General features: G+C 26.4%; 1 protein-coding gene across 7 annotated transcripts in view; it reads right to left on the bottom strand.

Annotated features, from left to right (window-relative positions):
* Positions 1-23,507, bottom strand: part of LOC113558821 (ankyrin-2-like) — a 106,523-nt gene that overhangs the window by 60,143 nt on the left and 22,873 nt on the right. For 4 of the 7 annotated variants that reach the window (XM_026964375.1, XM_026964374.1, XM_026964381.1 and 1 more), the window contains exons 12-24: positions 21,510-21,650; positions 20,054-20,209; positions 19,885-19,983; positions 19,443-19,643; positions 18,375-18,546; positions 15,761-15,841; positions 13,387-13,509; positions 13,161-13,266; positions 13,035-13,052; positions 12,407-12,631; positions 12,140-12,300; positions 11,441-11,646; positions 2,135-2,339 (exon numbers count right to left, since the gene is read on the bottom strand). In XM_026964375.1, the coding sequence (XP_026820176.1) occupies positions 2,135-2,339; positions 11,441-11,646; positions 12,140-12,300; positions 12,407-12,631; positions 13,035-13,052; positions 13,161-13,266; positions 13,387-13,509; positions 15,761-15,841; positions 18,375-18,546; positions 19,443-19,643; positions 19,885-19,983; positions 20,054-20,209; positions 21,510-21,650 (1,894 nt within the window). The remainder of the gene's footprint in view (positions 1-2,134; positions 2,340-11,440; positions 11,647-12,139; positions 12,301-12,406; positions 12,632-13,034; positions 13,053-13,160; positions 13,267-13,386; positions 13,510-15,760; positions 15,842-18,374; positions 18,547-19,442; positions 19,644-19,884; positions 19,984-20,053; positions 20,210-21,509; positions 21,651-23,507) is intronic. The other 3 variants (XM_026964379.1, XM_026964380.1, XM_026964377.1) reach the window with 2 other exon arrangements.

Below are 23,507 nucleotides of genomic sequence, written 5' to 3'. Positions count from 1 at the left end.
TGTGTATTGTGAAAAATAATTTTTGAAATTCAGTAAGAGAAGTTAGATGTCACAGAAATAATGAGATAATTTGGGTGAGGTCCACAAAAGCCAATATTTCTACCACACATAAATCTTCATTCCACATCATATACAAAGCGAACTTGAAACTACAAGTTTTTAAGCAAAGCAGAAACTAGTATTGTTTTATTTGTTTATTCGTTTAAGCTTAAATTATTAATAATTTGTTTCAGAAAAGATCACGTTTCTTAAATATTTAAACGGAAATTATTTTTATATTTTTTTTAAATATATATTTTCAAAAAGAATAGTTTTTTTTAAAAATATCACATCTAAAAATTGTTGTGTAGAATAAAAAGAAAAAAGAAAAAAAGATGTACAAAAAATACAAAACACGTGCCCACTACGGCTATCAAAATTAAAATAGGTGTGATTAAATATAAATTTAAATGTATATACTATGCCGATTAAGTGTATAATTTATAGGTATATATAGATAACCAAATGACATGAAAAATTACCGTGATCAAAAACACTCGAGTTTAATAAACTTTTTATATAATTAAAAATCTAAACCATAATAATAATAATAATAATAAAATAGCGTCAGCTTGAAGAAATAAACAAAATAAACGAGAGTGACATTAAGAAAAAAAGATCAAGTGAAATCATTTATTATTATTTATTTGATTTCTAATTCTTTACCTTTGCGAGATCTTTTCCGAAACAACCCTGTCAAAACAGTGCAGTATTGTGTTACGCAACAGTGAGAGCCAAAAAAAAAACGGTTTTAATCGAAAAAATTCAAATAAAGTTGATTTTATAAAAATAAAAAGTTATGTAAAAAATAAAACAAGTCAATTTTTTTATTTTGCTAATTGATATAAAGTTATAAGTGTCGTACCACCACAATACAGATGGGTACACGACAGAAAGAATAATATACTTGACGACCAAAGAAATTTAGAGATGATATAGATCAACAGCGGAAAGTATAACGATAAATAAGAAAAATAAAATAATAAGAAATGTATATCGATTTAAAACTTGAAAAAATTGAAATTCCGTATATTATATAAATTAATAAGAAATAACTAAAATTATTTTTTGAAAGATTATTGCTGTATACTAATTGAGTCCCAATACCTGCACGAGAAGAAATAATATACTAATTGAGTCCAAGAATTATTTTGAGTAAAATATAAAACCAACCTTAGTATACATATATACAAAATACTAACAGTTGTGAATCCTTCCATTCAAAATTTAATGCTATGTCTTATTCAACCCATCCCAAAATTATCAAAATTAGAAATATTTGTTTTACTAATACAAGAAATGATATCAAAAACAAACAAAAATAAATCGAAGAAAAAATGCAGCTTTTGTGCAATCAAAGAAAATAACATGATTCGAATATATATATATATACATTATACAATATATATCACATACAGTTTTACCAATATAGAAAATGTAATTTTATCATCACTTAAATTAATTTAGTTAAACACGAGTAACATTTAAATTATTCATATTATATTATAACCATATAGGAGGTACATTATTAAATTATAAAAAAATATTTAAAAAAACATTTTTAACTAATTGTAGCATTTTTTGTTACAGACAATTTGTAAAAACTAAAAGGAAGATGTTTTTAAGTTTGATAAGACTTAGTATTAAAACATACACTCCATTAATATTATACTTAAAATTTCGCAAGACTCAATTAGTATGTATAACGTCTTACAACAACCTGGGACTCAATTCGTCTTAAAACGTTTTATTGGAACTCAATTCGTTTGCAGCCGATATAATAAAAGAGTGTAACATTGATATTAATTGATATAATAATATAATATTATTATTAAAAATATCATGTAATTAATCAGACTACTCAAATCATTAGACTTAGAATTTAAAAAGAAACCCAAACTTTTACTAAATGTAAAATTATAAATTGTAATGTTCAACCTAACATAAAAATTTTATGGTGCAAAGTTATGGTAAGTTTGGTCGTCGAAATACCATGTGTGTGTCTGAGAGAGAGAGAGAGAGAGAGAGAAATAAAGAGAGATATAGAGAGTAAACCGTGTTAGTTAGTCGCATTTTTAAAATTATTTTTGCTCACCTGTGATGCTGCATAAAAGCCTGAGGGTGGGCGCATCGCCCGTGTAGTGATTGATCATCCCCTTAGAAGAGGCCTGTGGTAAGGGCAACGTGAGCGTGATAGGCTTGTGAAACTTTCGCCTTCTAGGTTCGACGGTGACAATGGGTGATACGGCCACTCTATTACCCAGCAATTTGGCCGTCAGCTCAGATGGGATTGGTTGTGCCTGTAGTAAAAAAATGCCATTTCTTAAAGAAATTCAATCATATGACATTACTATCTGTACAGCAGAGGCACCAAAAATGGTAAAATTGTGTTTTACACAAAGAATAATTTTAGATCATTCAAAACCCTTTAATAAATTAAATTCTATTTTATCGTATGTGCGTTAAATTCAAAACCACTAAATAAGATTAAAAATTGACTAGTGGTACGTCATCATTAGTTAATATATCTGTAATACGTCATTATATTATCATTAAAATTTTTTTTTTAATTGCATGAATATATCTATGCGAAAACTTTACGTCTGTTAAATAAAAAATTATGACTAACTAAAAACTTAAGAAATGTACATTAATTTATTATTAAATGCAGAAATATTATCGTTTTTTACTGTTGTTGAATTGAACGCCATCAATTTGGTGATTAGGGGAGGGGGGGGTGGTGAATGATAGGTATTTGTGTATGCTTCTGATAACTGGTGCCTCAGGTTGTGTATGTATAACTGAATACTTCCAGCGCGTACTTGTCTCATGCTACGTTTCGAAAACTCTCTCACGACTAATTAAATTGTTTTTCTCTATTGCAAATTAAGTGTTATTGTTGTTAAGTACGCGCAAAAAACGAATGTACTGGCTATTCACTCAGTGGAGAAGTTATACTAAACACCGTTTGATGAAAAAATAAAACGCATTTAAACTGAAAATATATGTTAACTCTTAAATGTTTTATCGAAACCTACCTTAAAACGTAGGTACCCAATAAAATATTAATAAAGGTTATAGGTATGTATTATATGATTTAAACTTTTAAGTAATAATTTTAAAGATATTCCATTTTATGACAATATTTTAGAACAACCCTTAATTCCTTCTTGAAGTTAATAAAAAATAATTTATATTTACATTTTTAGGATCGTTATTGTTTGTAAATTTAGAATGAATAATTATAATTTAAGCAAATTCTATACAAAAATTGTCTGAAAAATTTATATCATATATTTATAAAAATGTAGAATATATTCTAACGAGTATTTCAATTATAACAAACAATTGTGCACTTAGTGAAGAACAAACTAAAAATTATAATTATATTATTTATTTACCTATATATACGTATTATAGATTAAAATTAAAAAACGATAAAGAATAATAATAAGAAGAAATCGGTTACAATGGATCTCAAAGGGCTATACATATTTGTCCATTCCAATCGATAATTCATTATAACCAATCTCAATTAAAATATATGTAAAAATCAGCTAACTAAAATACCTTTAATTAGTTTTTTACTAAAAAATTATCATGCGTATAACACACTTGATTATTATTTTTTTTTAACTCCTGAAAACGTAACAGAAAAACGAGGATTTCTACGCATAACCACTTTTCGACGAAATCGATTTTTTTGATTTTGCTGTAACTCAAAAACGAATTATTGTAAATACTTGAAATGTTCACAAAATGTTTATATTAGCATTATCTATTTACGATTAAATTTTCTAAATTTTTTCTCTTGAAATGTTGATAAAAAAAAAATTTGGCTTTCCAAAACATCTTTAAAATTGAATTCAATGTTTATTATAAGTTGTTCTTATTTTAGTAAAAAAAAAACAAAAATTGTAAGTCACAATTTTTGTTTATAAGCATTATAAAAGTTCAAATGTTTACGAAATATGTCAAAACTGCGAATATTTACAAGAAATTTTAAAGTTGTAAATTCATAAGATTTTTGTAATTTATATCTAAGGTTAAAGAACCCAACACAAGGTTCTCCATAACTTTTTCTTCAAATTACCGTTATAAAAAACTCCAGCGTCAACATAGAAAAAAATTAATGAGCGTATGAAATTTATTTTTTTAGGAAATCGAGTAAAATAACAATATATTACAATTTAAATATAAATAACAATAAAATATATCCTACTAATTATCTTAGACTAACAAATCATCTCCGTTCAGAATCGTTTTTCGTATACAATGATACCTATCATTGCATTCAAATTTAACACATCCATTATAGTGACCTACTCTCCATTTCTACTATACGCAGTGCGATATCCACTTGCTCACCTTTTTTTAATTTTAGTGTTACATTTATAAGTTTATCAAATAATCAAACATTTATTTTGTTAAATCAAAAAAAAATATATAGTGTTAATTTTGAATAACAGTTTAGTACAATTATGTTATAAATTTTAAATTTTTTTCACCAAGACACGAATTGAACGATTTATACTTTGTATCTCAAACACGCATTTTTCATCAAAAAATAATTTTAGCCATCCAATGACATTTTCAATGATTTAGTAGGTTACTGTAATGGATGAGTTAAATTTAAATGCAACGACAGGTTTCATTGTATACGAAACACGATTCAGAATGGAGATAATTTTGTCAGTCTAAGACTCTAGGATCCTAGGATATATTGTATTATTTCATATATTTAAATTGTAATATATTTTTTTTTTACACTTCATTTATTTTTCTCAACACTGGTGAAAGTTTCAAGTTTTTACGACTTATACTTCTTAAATAACAACAAATATTTTAAATCGTTTTAGGATATATCGTTATTTTACGTGATTTCGTAAAAATTTAAATTTCATACTTTATAAAATGTTTTTTATATTGACACCTACACTATTTTTACAGTTACTTGAAGGAAAACCTTGTATTGGGTTTTTAACTTAGATATAAATCACAAAAATGTTATGAATTTTCAACTTAAAAATTCCTTGCAAATTTTCGTGATTTTGACATATATTTCGTATACATTTGAACTTTAAATTCTTATAAACAAAAAATGTTGTCTGTCTTAAAGCCAATATTTTGGAATAGTATAACTATAATATACAACTATGTTGTCTATAAAAAAAAATCAAAGAAATCTTGAACTTAAGCTAGAAACGTAGAAAATATGTTTATGTTTTTATGCTTTGTGTTAAATTACACATCATTAAATTCGAATTAAATCGCTACGATTATTTATGAGTAAATCGTAAATTAATCATATTACATTATCATGGCAAAGATCGCTATACAATATACATATTAGCATAAAGCGTATGAGCGGAAAAAATGAAAATAATGTGATCAAAAGCAAAAATTATAGTAAAAGAACTGAAATTGCTAAACTGTATCACGATAATGACGATATTGATTTATTTGTGGGTGGAAATTTGCTATTTTTAATAATATTTTCAACGTTAAAAAATGACAAAGTTACTAATGAATAACAATTCATACAGTAGATAAGAAAAAAAACATATATTGTTGATAATAGAATTTAAACTGACGCATTACATAAAAAATGTCTTAAAATTTTCTGCGTAGATCCCCAGTCTAGAAACATAATTATGTCGAAAAAAAACTTACAATCAAGCATAGGCACGATCGATATAGAATTGGTATAAAAAAATAAATTCTGATTCATAATTTTGAAAAGTTTTAAATGTAGGATTAATTGGAATATTTGTTAATTAGTGGTAAATTTAATGGAATTGATTTACTATTTATGTGATTATAACATATTATTTGCTTTGTTCCATACGTTTACTGAAACATAAACAAACATTCAACAGGTATTAGGTATGGTGTACATTATGATGGATAATAAGCCGAATAACTCCTTGTCCCTTTTTACATTGTCAATTAATTTTTAAAGGTTTCCATTACATCTATTTGATTAATAACAAATTAGTATAAAACAATTTTGTCAAGTGCACTTAGCAAGTAAATCGATACTGTAATACTTGACATTAATCATTAAAATTTTATTTTATTTTTGATATTTTGTAATGTATTATTATATTATATTATATATTTTTTTAGATAGTAGACACCTTTGTTTCTATTATTAATACAAACATTATTTCGATAGTCTCATCTTGGGCAGATGATTTAAGGCATTTATACATTTTTTATTTGTCGATGAGAGAATTAATTATAGTGATCACCAATTAGTCGATGTAGTTTTTAAAACTTAAACATTTTATTTTATTTTTTTATTCAATTAACATTAAAGAATACAACATAAATAGCATTTAATAGTCGATTATCAGAGTCAAAATCCTTTGACCGTCCACTCAAAAAAACTTCTTTAAAACCAAAAGCTTTGCTTAATACAATATCGATTATAATTATCAATACTGAAGTAAGCGAGTTAAAAATAGATGTTAGAGTCATTTTTAAAGTTGTAGCCTATTTTATTAAAAACAACTTATATGTTTAATTCAAAATAACCTTAGTCATTCGTGTCAAATAATTCGCACAAATCTTTAACATTTGAAGTATTAAAAATATTTTTGTTTATTTTCGCTCATGTACTATGCATTTCTTTTCAAAGGTAACAATATATTTCTGTTCAGTGAATTGACACATTTTTTCACGACTTACACATTTTTAGCCCTTTCATTGTGCACATGTACAATACAGCAAGCATTTTTTTGAATAGCAACATGTATTTTCAACACCAGATTTGGATCAATTTTTTAAAATTAGTCTAACCTTTTAACCATAGTTTTAAAACCAAAATTAAATAAATTATAATAAGTAAATAAGTTTCAATTTAAAAGATTAAATTATTGAATTATTATTCTATGATTTTGCCGAATTACCATGCTATTTTGCGTATTTTTAAACAAACTTTAGCTGGTCAATATTTGTTCGATTTTAGTTTCCAAGTCACAGTTAAAGTTTAAAGGTAACTTTAAAAATAACAGTCTACTCAAACTTGTTATTAAAAATACGTGTTCCCGTTAAAAAAAATGCAAGTTATATTGCCTATTCGTACGTGAAAAAAACTAAACACCTGAAAATCGTCAAAAAAAGTGTATTTTTGTATTTGTCAGAAAGGCCCACTTCAATTTCGATGTCACTGGATAGAAATATTTCGTGTTAAGTACCTTTAAAACGATTATTTTTATTTTTTTAACGGCAAGTGCAGTACACCGCCAGTCACCACTAATCACATTCTTCTGATCAAATCCACACTTGAAACAATTACGTCTTTAATAATATTCTCGCACCACGATCACCAGAGCGTGGAACACGCGAATTATTATATAGTTACGTCTTACGTGTGTAATAATATGATATTACACTTACTCCGGTATCGTATATAATATTATGTAACATAATAATATGTTGTATACCTACCGTTTTCACATAGGTACCGGCATAGTGTCTACGAATAAATCCTCTGTTGTAAAAACGCGTTATCAGCAACATAATTCTTATTAAAATTCATAAACATTTTGGATGTTGGTTTTTTATTCCGTTAATTTTGACGCGCGGGAAAATCGATTCGCATAGGCAATATATTATTAAAGTTTATAGCGGGTAGGAAAGAGCGACAGATATACACTCCGCATGATATACAGTAGGTGTCAAGTGTACTTCATCATTGATTGCTGAGTCTCTGTTATGGATGTAATCAATTTGAATTTAATGATATACACACATATATCGTGATATTGGTCAATTATTTTAATAATAATATTAAGATTTTAACAATAATTGTCGTACCTAAACTCTGAACTGAACGAAAATGTATTGATTTTTACAGTGTTGTGTTTTAATTTTTCTTATAATTGTGTATAAAGATAATATTTTTTAGTTAAAAAATTCTCTGATCCTCAACTTTTATAAATATTTTTTGTAGAAAATTGAATAGAGTTAATACTTTAGGTAGGTCAAAATTGAAAATTCTAAGTACTTTTTAAAATAATTGAGTTAAAAATATTTTAAAGATTTGTTAAAATTTTAATATTATATTATTAAAATAATTGATTAGTAATCAAGGTAAAAGTTGGAGCTTCTTAGACCTTCGTTAGAATCATTTTTTTCATCGTATACAACAATGTATCAATGAATTAAAATTTAACATACCATTATAGCCTATTCAATGACAAGGTATATTCGTCATTCCGCATTCGACTCTTATATTGTATAGCAAAGCGAATCTTAATGACTTTTTTTGTAAATTATTTTAATAAGTATACTGAGAAATTTCTACTTTTAAGTTTCGACCCACCAAAGCATCAACTAGATTCAAATTGCTATACCAGAAATTTCTCTCAATATTGATGATTGGAGCATTTTTATTAGAAAAATAGCTTTAAACAAAAAAAATTTAAAAAATTAAAAACAAAATTGTTAAATCATTACATCCATTGCTCCACTCAGAATCTAAAACCGTTTTTCCTTATCCGTCATACATACGTATCTGATAATAAAACGCGTATCCATTGAGATTTGGGATCGACCTCGCTCGTACCGTTGACGCAGTACGTATATAACCGATGTAACGTGCAATCTACTCGTAACGCGATTTTTTGGACTTGACAAAATCACAGTGCGATGTGTACAGTTTGACCGTATAGGGTTATTTCAAAGATAAATGTTGCTAATATTAGCACGTCAGTCACTAACCGTCATCGAACATCACCGCGGACGCATATAAATACTGACGTTTGGTTTCAGACGCCGCCGACGTTTTTCGCACGCATTATACTTGTTCGTATTTTATTCGTCTGATTGCTATTATTTATTTATTTATTTATTGGGGATAGGTATTCATACTTCATAGATTAAGTTAATTAACCAAAACTAAATGCTTACACAATAATATAAAAGCTCAAACCACTGCACTGCACTCCAAGTTTTTTATCAGTCTATATACCAACACCCAAAAAAATGTTATTTCCATACTTATCGATCGACATTGAGTTTTAATTTATCTTTATGTGAAACAATAAACATTTGAATCGCCTTAAAGTACAAAATCCTATAAACTTTTTTTTCTACTTGAAAATATTACAATAATATTATTATATATTTAGATACTATTATAGTTTTTTCGTTACGTTTTATTAACGGTATTATAAACTAAAAGGCTAATACATTTATTTTACAATTTTTGTTACACTTCTTACGGCGCTGTAGTATGATATTTTAATAATGTGTTAAGTGTTAAACGGGGGATTATTTTATTGAAAATATTGTAATTCTAATATTTTTATGATTAAACTTTTCTCAATAACCATTTAAGTATAATATACTCTAATCATGTTTTTATAACTATTAAATTATTTTTTGCATACATTGTTATGTTATAGCAGACAATTTTTATATTAAATAATTAAAAGCTTAATACAAATATCCCATATTTGTATTTTATATTTTTAATCTGGGAGTCCTATGAAATCGGAGAATGTGACGAATCAATACATTTAGTTTTGTTCAATCACTAGTTTTCAATAATAATTACGGACCATTTGCGCCAGTAGACTACGCAAATAGCTACTACAGCACTATAATAATATATATAGGTACTGTTTTACCGAGGGCCATCACAAAACATAAAAAATAATAATCAATAATAATATAAAATAAAATGATAATCGTGTAGGTAATGTAGTACAACTGCAGTCGTGATGTCAACAAATATAACGTCAGCTAGCGCCTGGGTGGTGATGGACGTGTGCCCGCGTGAACTCGTTGCAGTAGTCGGTATAGGTGTGGTCGGTCGTATTCGTGAGTTAGCAAATTGTGTTCAGAAGCGGTGTGTCCAAAAGCAGAATATTTTATTATGACGGTTAAGCAAAACAATAAAAATAAAAAAAAATCGATTGTAAAAGATTACTAGGTAAAAAAAAAAAAAAAAAACTAAAACAAACTAAAACAAAATGATGGCCCAATAAATAGTAGCTTTTTGATTATAGCGATTAATTACTTTACTATAATATATTCTATAAACATTATTATTATATAATTTCTTATTTTTATATATTTGGTTAGTTGGATTGTTAATAAGACAAAAGGACTGAGCTGAGATTATGAGGTTTGAACTCGTATAGTTTTATCCGCCACAAAACAATTTTAAATGTACTGAAATAGAAATATAGTCATGAACAGCATATATTGGTGACATTTCATGTACATGATTAATGATTATTATGTAGTGCATTATGTTTGAACATAGTGTACACATATATTTTTTCTTTATGTAAAAATAAAACTATCTGAGCTCGAAACAAATTCAAATGACAAAAACATGTTAGTTTGATAAAAAAATTATTTATACTATATTTATTGGGCATTTAAAATTAAATATTTTTTTCTCAAATGATAAATAAAACATTAAAATAATAATAATAAAATCGTGCTAATCGTATACAATATCTGTGTGAGTGAAATGATATTATAAGCTATAACTTAATTTAAAAAAATACATTTACAATTTTAATGAAAAAAAAATATTTTATAATATTATGAGTACACAAATAGGATGTTTAGTAACTGTACAATATACTTTTCAGCCACGTTAAAATGTAATGAAACTCTTGGCACTAAACCAACTGTGCCATCAAAAACTGAACTTTATTGTATAGAATTTAAATATTTCAAGAACAAACACTTATAGAACACAAAATATTTCTTAGAATAAATAGTAAAATATTGATTTTTTGTAAATTTATTAAAATAAAATATTAGTTTTTAAAAAAAAATCGATATTTTATAATAATAGAATGTATAATATAACATCTATATATACTTTAATAATTCGATTGTAAAATGTGGTACGTGTTCTATCGAGTATTGATTATAATTAATATAGTAAATAACGTTATATACTTGAGAAAATAAGTAAGTACAACGAGATAAAACAAGATTGACTAGGGGGAAGACTAGATTAGTTATCGAATATCAATGTGGATATTAGTTAGTGACTAGAAATGTTAGAAATGTGTATAATATTATATATAAATTAATAATTATCAAATAAAAAAATAAGAAAAAATAATAGTAAAAATAACATCAAGAAATCGCAGTTTTTTCTTTTTTTTTAATGTGTTATGCGCAATATGTGAGTGTGTTTGAAGCGTTGGGTAAAAAAAAAATATGTAAAGTCTTGTGTAAATTCCTCGTTCTTTCATTTTTTTTTTCAAGACGAGACACAACCACCACCGCCACCGAAATAATTGTGTCAAGGGTGCATTCACCACATTAACGAGAACCGTTTTTTTTTCGGCACATGGTTAACGGAGATTTTCTTTAGGCACGTGCTGGCCACATTTCTTCGCGGTTTAAACAAGTTTACCTGTAGGCCGACTTTAATACGCTTGGTGAGCGCTCCTTGCGGGAATACCGCCTGCACCTGTGGCACCACCGTCGAAGAGACCATTCCACCCTCCGGACCGATAGCGTGTACTTCTTGCTTGACTCTGGATACGATGGCAAAGTAATGCGGAAACTCCGTCGTCACGATCCGCGTCAGACGGTTACCGGAATGCCACGGGTCGCGGTCTGAAAAAACGAACATAATTCATTATTAGTTATTACTAAAGTGCAATTTTTTCATTCTTCAACTCGACATGTATACAGTTGTATGTTATCAGACTATTCTATTTATATAATACTCGTATACTATAAAATATATACTCATAATGTTTTTTCATAAATCCAACCAAGTTCTCTACAGTGTGTTACTTAGTTAAGTGTAAAAATGTGTGTCGTAGACTATATATTTTTTTTATTATTATAATTATAGTTAAGGTAATATATTTTATAGAATTGAAATGTTTTGTTTTCAATCAAAATTTGTACGTTCTACAAATGTTTAAAAATCTTCATAAACAATATTTTATCCATTCAAAGTTTTAGTTTTTTAGTCTTGATTATTTGTATTGTTGAGATACTAGCCATATATCTTTGATTATGAATTCAATAATGATGCCTATAGCTGCCTCGACATTTCGTATATTTTTAAAATACTTTTGAGTTATAAACTTATAAATACCTTCTTTTTCAAAGTTCGCTCCGAGTATGTCTTTGACGATTTCGTCGGTCACTTCAACCGTGTGTTCCCTCCACGTCTCGCCATTTTCCGATCTGAGAACTACGATTTCTCTTTCAGATCCTCGGAGTGATCCGAAATTCGGTACTTCGATCATAACAGGTCTACAAACGATAAGCAATATTGTTTCATTAAATACCATCCAATGGTAGAGCATCACCACATTACTAAATAGATCTATCCCTAATTATAGAAGTGTAGGTTAGTTACCCCAAAAACTTAGCTCCCACAGGACCGAGTTCGAGTATTCTGCTGGCTAACGATTCGCCTTCCATTAACGGTGGCGGGTGCACCATTTTTTCACGTCTTAAATATCGGCAAGTTACCCTTGTAGGCATAGAAGCTCGTCGGGGTGGAACGATTACGCGGACACCACTATGCCGGCATCCGCGCATCGCTCCGCCGCGAGCGTCTACCAAGAAGCTAACCAAAAACCTGTAATGATTCCAAATAATACGTTATTGATGCTAATTAAATCGAATTATTACTTTTGAACAACTATGCAATAATAAAAACTAGCACTGAACAACGTCGATGATCTTTCAAACATTCAGTGTGAAGAGTGTGGTGTCATTGATAGATCAAACGATGTGCAGCATTAGTTGGTATAATAGCCTAATAGCCGTTCTCAAGTTTTAATTTATAATTATTATGGATCATCTATATTATATCCTTATATCTAAAACTATATTATTCTATTTAACTAAGATGCTTTACTATATCTTTGAAATATTTATTATAAGCATTCAAAACAACACTACTGGTAAAAATCTATATGGTCATGAAAACATTTAACCGTATTATAACATCATAATATATAGATATTTAAAAGCCTTACGTTTTCCATTGCAAACGTCTGTCCGAAAGCACGCATATAGAAACAATAAATAATTTTGTTAGATAATTGACGATAGTTTTGTTAGCCGGCTTAAACGGTAAAAACGTGTATTTCCTGTCTACTTACCCAACATGAGGTGGATATTTAACGATTTCGACATTATCCACAGGGCCGCTGTAACTGTCATAGACAGTCTGTGGACTGATAGCTTCGTCAATAGATGTGGGAGGTACTAAAATATAAACAACAAAATATTAATAAAATATGTCACACGTGTACCGTCGCCAATTTTCGCTCATCCAACACAATACCCATTTATTATACAATGAAATAATCTAATGTTTTTCCTTACCAGTATTCACGTCACATCTCTCATCCCGTGTGACATCGATAGGAGCTGATTCGTCGCCGAAGCCCTTCATTTCCTCTCCTGTTAAATACCTGTATGACTGTTCGTTTATCATTGTTTCTTCGCCTGTTCAATAAAATTAGATTTAAATTACAACATATAAATATGTAGTTAAAAACGATAAAAAAAAAAATAAATAATCCAACATTTCTATGAATAAAAATAAGAGTGTTTCTACAATTTTAAATTTTCAAAAATTATAAAAGCACATGCTTTTAAAAATAAATACATGCTTTAACTGTCCATGAAATAATAATAATTTTATAATTACATATTATTTATTATTTCATATTGTATAACAAAAATGAACAGCACAGTATTAGATTTGAATAATATCCAAGAAACAAGCAGATGAAACGATATACGACGGTATGAATTGTATTTTTAAATTATTTAAATGAAAACAATGGAATTAATTATATACAGAAATATGATTCACTTCTAAAATATAATCTACTTACACAATTTCGTTGGTTTTTAAAATTTTGAAAATAAATATTTTTTGGATTCTGTTCTATAGTGTTATTTTTACTTATGTATATATATTTATTATATATATTGTAAAGTTATATTAAAGAATAGTTTCTTTATGCATGTGATCTTTATATCATTTTCTTCTGTTTTGAATAAATTCACTTATTGTGTTACTTAAAATAGATTGAAAATAAAAACTTAAAAAAAAATCTCTTTTAACATGAATTTGAATTCTGCATAAATTACACCAATTTTTATTATTTATATAATTATTTTAAAGTAATTTAAACTGGTTTTTTATTTTGCTTAAGCTTCTATTTATAATTTTGGCTCTATAATATCATGGTTATAACTTATAGTTAAGACAATAATTTTAAAATAACCAATAAATAGAAAAAAAAGTAATAATAATTATGTACCTATAATATTAAATAACAAGTATCAATTTATCACCAACAGTGAGAACCAAGCACCTTTTAACAAACCCATTACGATATACTATAAATTAAGTCAGTATTGTAGAAACCCAAAATAGAAGAATCATACTCAAACTAATAAATCAAATAAGTAAATAAAGTGCCATAAATATTACTTATTTGATTGTAAAAAATATATGAATTAAATTAGTGCATAAAAATAAAAATTTTAATTTATTTATCGTTTTTTATGTAAAATTATACATCGTTTTTTATTTTAAAGTCATTATATTATGTTATACATTTAGTCAATACAAATATGACTTTATTAAATGGAAATAATGTTAAAGTTTTCCTTATTTATTTGATGATGAATTTTCAAAACTATAAAACGTTATAAATGTATGTGTTTTTCTAACCTGGAAGATTTTCTTCTTCTTTTTGTTTTTTAAAACAGCAACAACAGCAAAATCTCCGTTTACACATGGTGACAATTTTTTTTATTATTTTGTTTCTTATTTATTGTTATAATTTTATAATTAATTTGAAAAATTTAAGATAAACGAATACAGCGACCTAGTTATGGTACCGTCGGAATAGGCAGACAGCCGACAACTAAAACTTAAAAGTTATTTTTATCAATTTTTTCCTCTCTAAAGTTGATCCATTATTATGATGCTGGTGAAGCCAAAGCGCGAAAAATCCGAAATGAGGAAAGCCAATGACGAAACGATCGGCAAAGTGCCAAACAGTAGTAAGTTAACTGACCAGATGGCCGGTCATATTTAATTTTAAACGGACACTACAAGTATTACTCGGAAAAACTGGAACATTCGACATTTATGCATATAATAATATCTCAGTCGACACTCGACGCTCAATATAGTAATGGCATACAGTATTAATGACCCCTAAATCCATACAATGTAATATCATATTTATGATTGGTCTAAAAAAAACTTTCTATAATATGTAACGTACGGGATTTAACAAAAAAAAAAAAAATAATAAAACAAATCATATTTAGGTGCGCGTATAGGTGTACTACACACTACCATTACTCGCATGCAATGGTCATTCAACGTAACATTCATTCTACACTGTGCAAATGTTATCGTTTGTTTTTCAACACTACAGGTAATAGCTTTGATGATGATGGAAGCACACTGATGGTAAGTCTACGTGAATCCCGTTCATAATATACTGACACCGGGTTAACCGGGTAGTAGGTCGCGTGAAACGATTTCGTTTTCTGCACGACCCGAGTTCAATATATTCCGAATGGACCGTGACTGTCTAGAGGCTTTATTTTGGGTGACAGCCAATCATGAATTTTGAACTTGGCTATTAATTCATGCATGTTGACTAATACCTTAGGTCCAAATTTTGTTTGTTTATTATTTATTTTTCTACTATACAAAACTCACGTGACGAAACGATAACATTTTGTGTTAGTTGAGCTCTAGTGTTGAGACCATACTCGACGCTTCCGCTTTGCAAAACGTCACCTGTGTGCCAATCATCATCCCAATCACATACTACAAGCATTTGTTAGTGAAACCACGCTCGCGCAACACTATATATGGAAGCGGGCACACTTTCTAATATTGTATTGTGCTGTAGCCAGTGGCGCAACTAAGAGGCGGGGGTGAGTCTAAAAGGGCTGAGCCCTCCGAAATATTTGTAATTCTTTTTTATTTACATTTTCAATGCCGTAAAAACTTGTTGACTAAGAAAATATTTGTTTGTTAAAAAATCATAATATAGCTATAAATTAGGTATTACTATTGATATCATAGAATTTTTATTTCATACTTTATACTGTTGTTTTATTTTAACATTTATTTCAAACTGATATTAATAGCTCGGAGGCGGAAATGTTTTGTTGCGAAAAATATATTAAAGACAAAGTATGTTCGCCAACGCCCAACACATATATTATTTGGTTGGGGCTGTAGTTCCCCACCCCTAATAAAATTATGACTCAAGTTGCGCCTATGGCTTATTCCACAATTAATAATCATTGAAAATGGCAAATCAAAACACATATAAAATCATTTGTATTGCAAATGGATATTACATTTTTGTATTATAATTTTGGTACAAATAACTTTGGGAAATAAAATTTAGAAAAAAAAACTTTAAATTTTATTCGATTGGTAGAAATAATTAAATTAAAAAGTTATAAGAATTCGTGAAAATAAATTATTTATTTGATTTTTATGTTAATATGAATAATATTTTATTTAAGGGACCGCTACACCAGCATTTGTTTTCTCTGTCTATCTCCCACATAATATAGGAACAAAGATACTCCGTATTTCCACGATTACGACTCTCTGATTTATTTTAGGACAAAAGCACCTATTATATATTTTATAAAAAAAGTATTTTCTGTGCATTGGCCGTATAGGTTTTTGATATTTACAATTTTGAATAAATTATTAATGGTTAAAAATAATCGAAATTATTTTAAATTAAAACATACTTATATTTATAAAAAATGTAAATATTAAAAATCTATCTAGTAAATGCACAGTAAATATTCTTCTTTATAAAATATATAATATGTGCTTTTGCCCTAAAATGAACCAGAGAGTCGTAATCATGGAAATACGGAGTATGTTTATTCCTATATTATGTGGGAGATAGACAGAGAAAACAAATGCTAATATAGCTGTCCCTTAAAGTATTTTTGAACAATATTTACATTATTTGTTATTTTAAATATATTAATATATTGGCCTTTTTATTAAATAAAACACTCCAATATAAATATTATGTATTTTACTTATACATATATTTTAATTATAGTTAAAACCGAAATAATATTTTTCTTTAAATACTTAATATTTCTCGTATTTTTTTAAATAGAAAAATGAGCATACTATAACCTAACTTTTCATGGTAGAAAATTAAATGAAAACAAATACAATTAAGTGAAATAACAATGAAAAATATTTTTTTATTGAATCAACATCTGAATTGCAATAATATATATAAACGATAAAATTATCATTATAGTATATCCTGAAAATAATATTGTGCTCGTATATTCAATTTTAGCCGGATCTATTTATCTATTTATCTATCTTTTTATTACCTATTTTATTATTTAGTAGTCTGGCGTGAAGTATACAATTTATTTTTGTGTTAGTAGATATGTTTATGTTGAAATTAATAACTGTATTTGTTTTTTATCTACGTATACCTAATTTATCTAAAAACAATAGTAATAGCGGTGTATATGAAATTTTTGCATAAAGAAAATATTGAATAATTTCATTTTATAATTGCATTTTATTATACTCGTTATTTTCTTTGGTGAATAATTTATACGTAACATTAATGATAAATGTACAAATTATTTTACAATATCTAATAAAATAAATAATATATGGGGCTTTAATTTATCATTAATTTCTAATAGTATTCAATACATTTAATATATTCTCTATCATTTTAAAATTGTAATACATATATTTATGACAATTTCTAATTAAAATAGTTGATTAAAAATTAAAAAGTATCGTAAGATTTGTATCTTTTGTATGAATTCATACAGGATGAAATTGTGTTTTAATTGTTGCTATTGTAATTAAGTGACACTAATATTGTAATATATGTACTATAAATAAATGAATTATGTTTAAATACGTATTTAATACTTATCGAACATATAATATGGTATGACAAGTATCCTGATGTAGATATACATAATTTCAAAAGAATTATTATCTTATTAAAGGTTTTCTCTTATAAAACCTCAATTATAATTTTTGTGCCAATAGATTTATGGTTAATATTTGATACATTGATACACGTATGATATTTACCTAATATAATGTATATATATTTTCTCAAATTAAAAGCCTTTTTTTTAATTGCTTGCAGTACTTTTCTACAGTGAAATCGAATTATTTTGTTCTTAATTTTATTATTATTAATTATTAATACAGTAATACATAACCTGTTAAAATCACCCTCAGTAATATATTTAATTTTAGATTTTATATTATTATTATAATTTTTTTTACGTACCTCCTTCATCTTCTGAGTCTGACATAAATGTTTCTTGCATAGTTTCTGGAGAAATTACTTTGTATTTTTCGTCCGAAGTCGATGAAGGTACTGCTTTAGTAACATTCTTCAAAGCCTCTACTACACTTATGTAACCCAATTTCTGAGAAATTGACAGGGCCGTTTGTCCTTGCTGTATAAAATAATAATAAAATACTTATAACTCTAAACATTTTCAAAACACTTAAAAATAAATTTAAAAATGTTGTGTTATTGTTATTTTATGGTATGTTATAAATTATAATATTACACGTATATAACATTCAATTAATATTGTTTTCATTAATTTTTTCACTACCTATTATCTTACTGCAGGCATTACTTTGATGCTTTTTATCGAAAATATAAGTAAATAAGCTTATTCTATAACTTGTTCTAAAAATTAATAATTAAATACCTACCTAAATAAACATTATTATTAAGAATAGTTTTCAAATGTGTTCAGAATATGTTTTTAATTACTTGGTCTTGGATTCATTTGTATTTGAACCCTTTTTTTAATTATTTAGAAATATAAATACTTTTTTTCAGTTAAATAAATTCGATATTGAAATATTTGTATATTTTATATATTTCTGTATGTTTATATAAATTATATCGTTATATATTAAAAAAATGTGTTGAAGTGTTACAAGAATTTAATTATTTGAGTTATTTGAGATTTGACATACTTGGAACTTTTGCTTAAGTAAGTATTAGATTTTTAATCCGGTTTATGACATTTATTATTTAATATATTTAAGTAAGCCATTTTTTAATTAATTAAACCATTACTTTAATTTATTCATTTTCCAAATATTTTCTCTCGTTTATAAAAAATAATTTTTTCAGAATATTTTGAATTATATAATCATTTTTGATATATCCTTTTCATAAATCAAAAATTGTACTCTTATTATAAGATAGATGTATTTTAAATTATAATTTTCATTTTTCATAGGACTACGTTTACTCTTCGGTGACTTACAAGTTATAACCAATTAAATAAAATGTTTATTACAACATTAAATATAATATATATTTACTTACACTTGTCAATAAATTTGGATCAGCTCCTTTATCCAATAAATGGCTTACAATGGTAGAATGGCCTTGTTGAGATGCTTGGTGAAGTGGTGTATATCCCGAAGCTGTAGTCGCGTTAATATTGACTCCTTGGCGAGCAGTTATGAATCGAACCATGTTTAATTGACCAAAATGACAAGCGACGTGTAAGGGAGTAAATCCGGCCTAATATTTAAATATTTTATATTTATATACATTTAGTAAACTACTTTTTTTTAGTCATAATTAATAACTGAAAGAATAAACAAAATGACAAGTTGACTTTTTAAGTTTATAAAAACAAAAAAAAAATATTAATTTATAGATTTGTATTAAAATATTACAATTTTATTTTATTCATTAGTTTACGCGCTGATCACACTAATATTTATATCAGAATTGGATAGGCATATTAATAAATTATTACTTTAGTTTCCGGATTGATATCTGCATGATAATTATCCAACACAACAGCAACTTTATGTTTGTCTTCTTGTGCGGAGAGATGCATTGGTGTTAAACCATTCTGTTAAATACATTTTACGTTTAAAAAGATAATTATATTATTCATATATTGTATTATCTGTATAATTTACCTTTGATTTATAGTTAGGATCGGCATTATGGTTCAAAAGTAAAGTAGTCATTTCGACGTTACCTTCCTGAGAACTAAGATGAAGAGGAGTAAATCCTGCTTTTGACTCAGCATTTGCTTTTGCTCCATAGTCTAATAATGTTACTGCAATATCCATCTAAAACACATATCCCTTATATTATATGTATTTCATATTTAATTATTAAATAGAAAATATTTTTGGAACGATCAACCTAATACTAAATAAATATTGATTCATATTAAATAGCTCAGAGTTATTTAAATTATATAACTGAACTAGTTCTTTGAAAGGGGTTTAGTGGGACAGAAAATGTTTCTATTTCAAAACATTTTTTTTAATGTAATATGTAACTTGACTAATTTATATAAATACAAATTAAGTATTATCAAAACTATAAAAAATGATAAGTTGAAGTATACTTTTGCATTTTTTAACTTTCTATTATAATTTAAGCTTTAATATTCTTAATATTAACTAAAATACGAGTTGTAGTTTAATTAAACAAATAATTAATGATAATTTTTTTTTTAATATAATAAATTGATAAAAAAATTTGGCTTGTTCAAAAAGTTTGAAAATTTAAAACAAAATCTCACATTCGTTTTTTTTGTAGATATTTAAAATACCTAGGTACAATTTATTTTCATAATTATTTGAAATTAAATTGATTTAGTATCAATATCACAAAATTATCATGAAATATATTTACAGGCTGATTGACCGTCTTCGCTCAGAATCGTTGTTTTATGTTTGTATAAAATGATATTTTAACATAAATTTAAATTTAACACATCAATCATAGGACCCACTCGACACCTATTATACAGCAGAGAGGTAAGTACCCACTTGCTCAACATTTTTTTTGAAATCATAAGAATAAATGTATTCATTAATACAATAATAGTTAAATGTAGCTATGTATGTAATACCATATGGGTATAATACACTTAATACACCATAAGTGCAGGTAAAAAAATAAATCATACTATGTTATAAATATTTTGATTAATTAATGAATGTGGAGAAAATTATTTATATATAGCTAGTCATAATAATACAACTTATGAACAGTTGGAGATATAATAAAATGTATTTCTATTTGTAAAATATTTCGGAAAATTCCTTCATTATACTAAAATTAATTAATTATGTATATTACATTAATAAATGATTATGTTATCATATTTTTTTTTGTCTATCTAATATATCATATTGAATTCAAATTTAATATATCCACCAAAATGACCCAGTTGACACCTACCGTACAGCAAAGCAGTATTAAGTATTAACCCACCTTTTTCAATTTTATATTTTACAATTGTTACTAGCTCAATATTAAAACTATTTTACCAGTGATATATAATATAGTAATTTAGTTATAATACAATTATGAAAATGTATGATACTTGTATTACTATGTGATGTAATAAATTACCTGATTCTTTTTTGCCGCTATATGAAGTGGTGTGTGGCCATTCTTTGCTATGGCATGAGGTGATGCCTGTTTGTCAAGCAACATTAATGCAACAGCTTGATTGTCATAATGACTTGCTACATGTAATGGTGTTACGCCGTTCTAAAGATTAAAATTATGGGGAAAATTAAACTAATATAAGCTAACATACTAATTTAATATTATATCTTTATTTTTCTTTGGTTAAAATAATTATTAGTTGGCAGAAAAAAGAATACATTTATAGGTGCATTCAATTTGTTGACAAGTGTTTTTGTTTCAAATATATATATATATATATATAATGATTTATTAAGATAATAAATATTTATTGTTAAAATAAACTTTTTTATAACTGAGTATACCTACCAACTTTGTCAAATTACTTATTTAACTAATTAGGTATATATTTATATATTTAGATCAATTTATTAAGTATTAAACAGTGAAATTCATGAATAATGAAACTTTAAGATATTATTAATAATTCAACTATAATATTTAAATAGTTATCATTATTATTAATTAATTAATAATAACTATAAGACATAAACATCTTGAGGTCTTATTTGTGTTTGATTTACAAGTAAAATTTCAACATTCACTTTCTCTTTCAAAAATTGATATATATTAGTTAATTAACTAATTAGCTTCTTGTACTTATCTTTGGATTTTAGAATTAATAATATGTTGGTTTTATGTAAAATATTTTACAAGAATAAAAATATTTGGTGGTTTATAGAAGAGTCGACTTCGTCCTTAGAACAACTTTTAGCTCACCAATATCTACTCATCGAATAATTTTTTTACATTATCAACAATAAGAAAAATAATAAAAATTAAAAATAATACATGGGTACGCATAATATCTATCTAGTACCTATGATCTATTACTTACTGGAATAAAATCTAATAATAGTAAATCTAGTTTAAATAATAAAATGTATAGTACAATTCTTTGTAATTGCAAAAATGTTCTTAATTTTTGAATTGTAAAAAAAATAACCTTTAAAAAATATATTAACGTTATTACACAATATAATATACAGTGGATTCCGCCTAATGTGGGCACAGGTTAATGTGGGCATCCGCTTATATGGGCAAATTGGTCTGGTCCCAATATAAATGTAATATTTATATTAACAAAGTTAAAAAAAACCGCGTGATATATGCACTCGATTCGATTTTATGGGAAATTTTTATTTTATCATAGTGTTAAAATATACACATATGTATTTAAAAACGACTAATTTAGTCAGGTTTCATCATATCTATGAGATTGTGTTTATCGAAAGTAATAAAAAGCATTACCATTTAAACCTTAAAACCCTTTTCTGCATATTGTGCAAAAACGGCACAAATTAATTTTTCGTAGTTTCTATTGTTGAAAATAAAGTTACAACGTTACTGTAGATTCGACACAAAAAGGCGAACAATTTTGATGTGAGATACATCTACCTAACGGTAATATTGTGAACTTCAGATGAAAAATAAACGACTGAAAATATTATTGTTGTTCAAAATGAAAAACTATCCACTTTAAGTTACAACAATAACAATTTGATACTAATGATACTACTGATCATAGGTAAAAAAAAAATACCATCTTTTAGTACTTTTTGTCCGGAATATTTTAAAAATAAGTATAGATTTTTAAGTAGAATACTTATTGAAATGTATCATAAACTAATTTTGTGCCCAAATTAACCCTTGATCAATTTTTAAGGGTAGTTTCACTTGAATATTTTTTTAAACATTTTTCCCATCATCCTGGTGTTTTTAACATTTTAATCGGAAAAAAAATAAAAATTCATTATGCAAAAAGGGACTTTGTTGACTTTTTTGATATTATAATTTTTTTTCACCAATTTCGGTTTTTATGGGTAACCGCTTAATGTAGGCAAACAAAGCTGGTCCCAACATACCCACATTAAACGGAATCCACTGTATATATATATGTCGTTACTTAAATGTCGATTC

This window comes from Rhopalosiphum maidis, chromosome 4, assembly GCF_003676215.2.
Source record: "Rhopalosiphum maidis isolate BTI-1 chromosome 4, ASM367621v3, whole genome shotgun sequence".
NCBI classification, from domain to species: Eukaryota; Metazoa; Arthropoda; class Insecta; order Hemiptera; family Aphididae; genus Rhopalosiphum; species Rhopalosiphum maidis.
The sequence above is the reverse complement of the archived record's forward strand: the minus strand, read 5'-3'. Positions and strand labels throughout refer to the sequence as shown.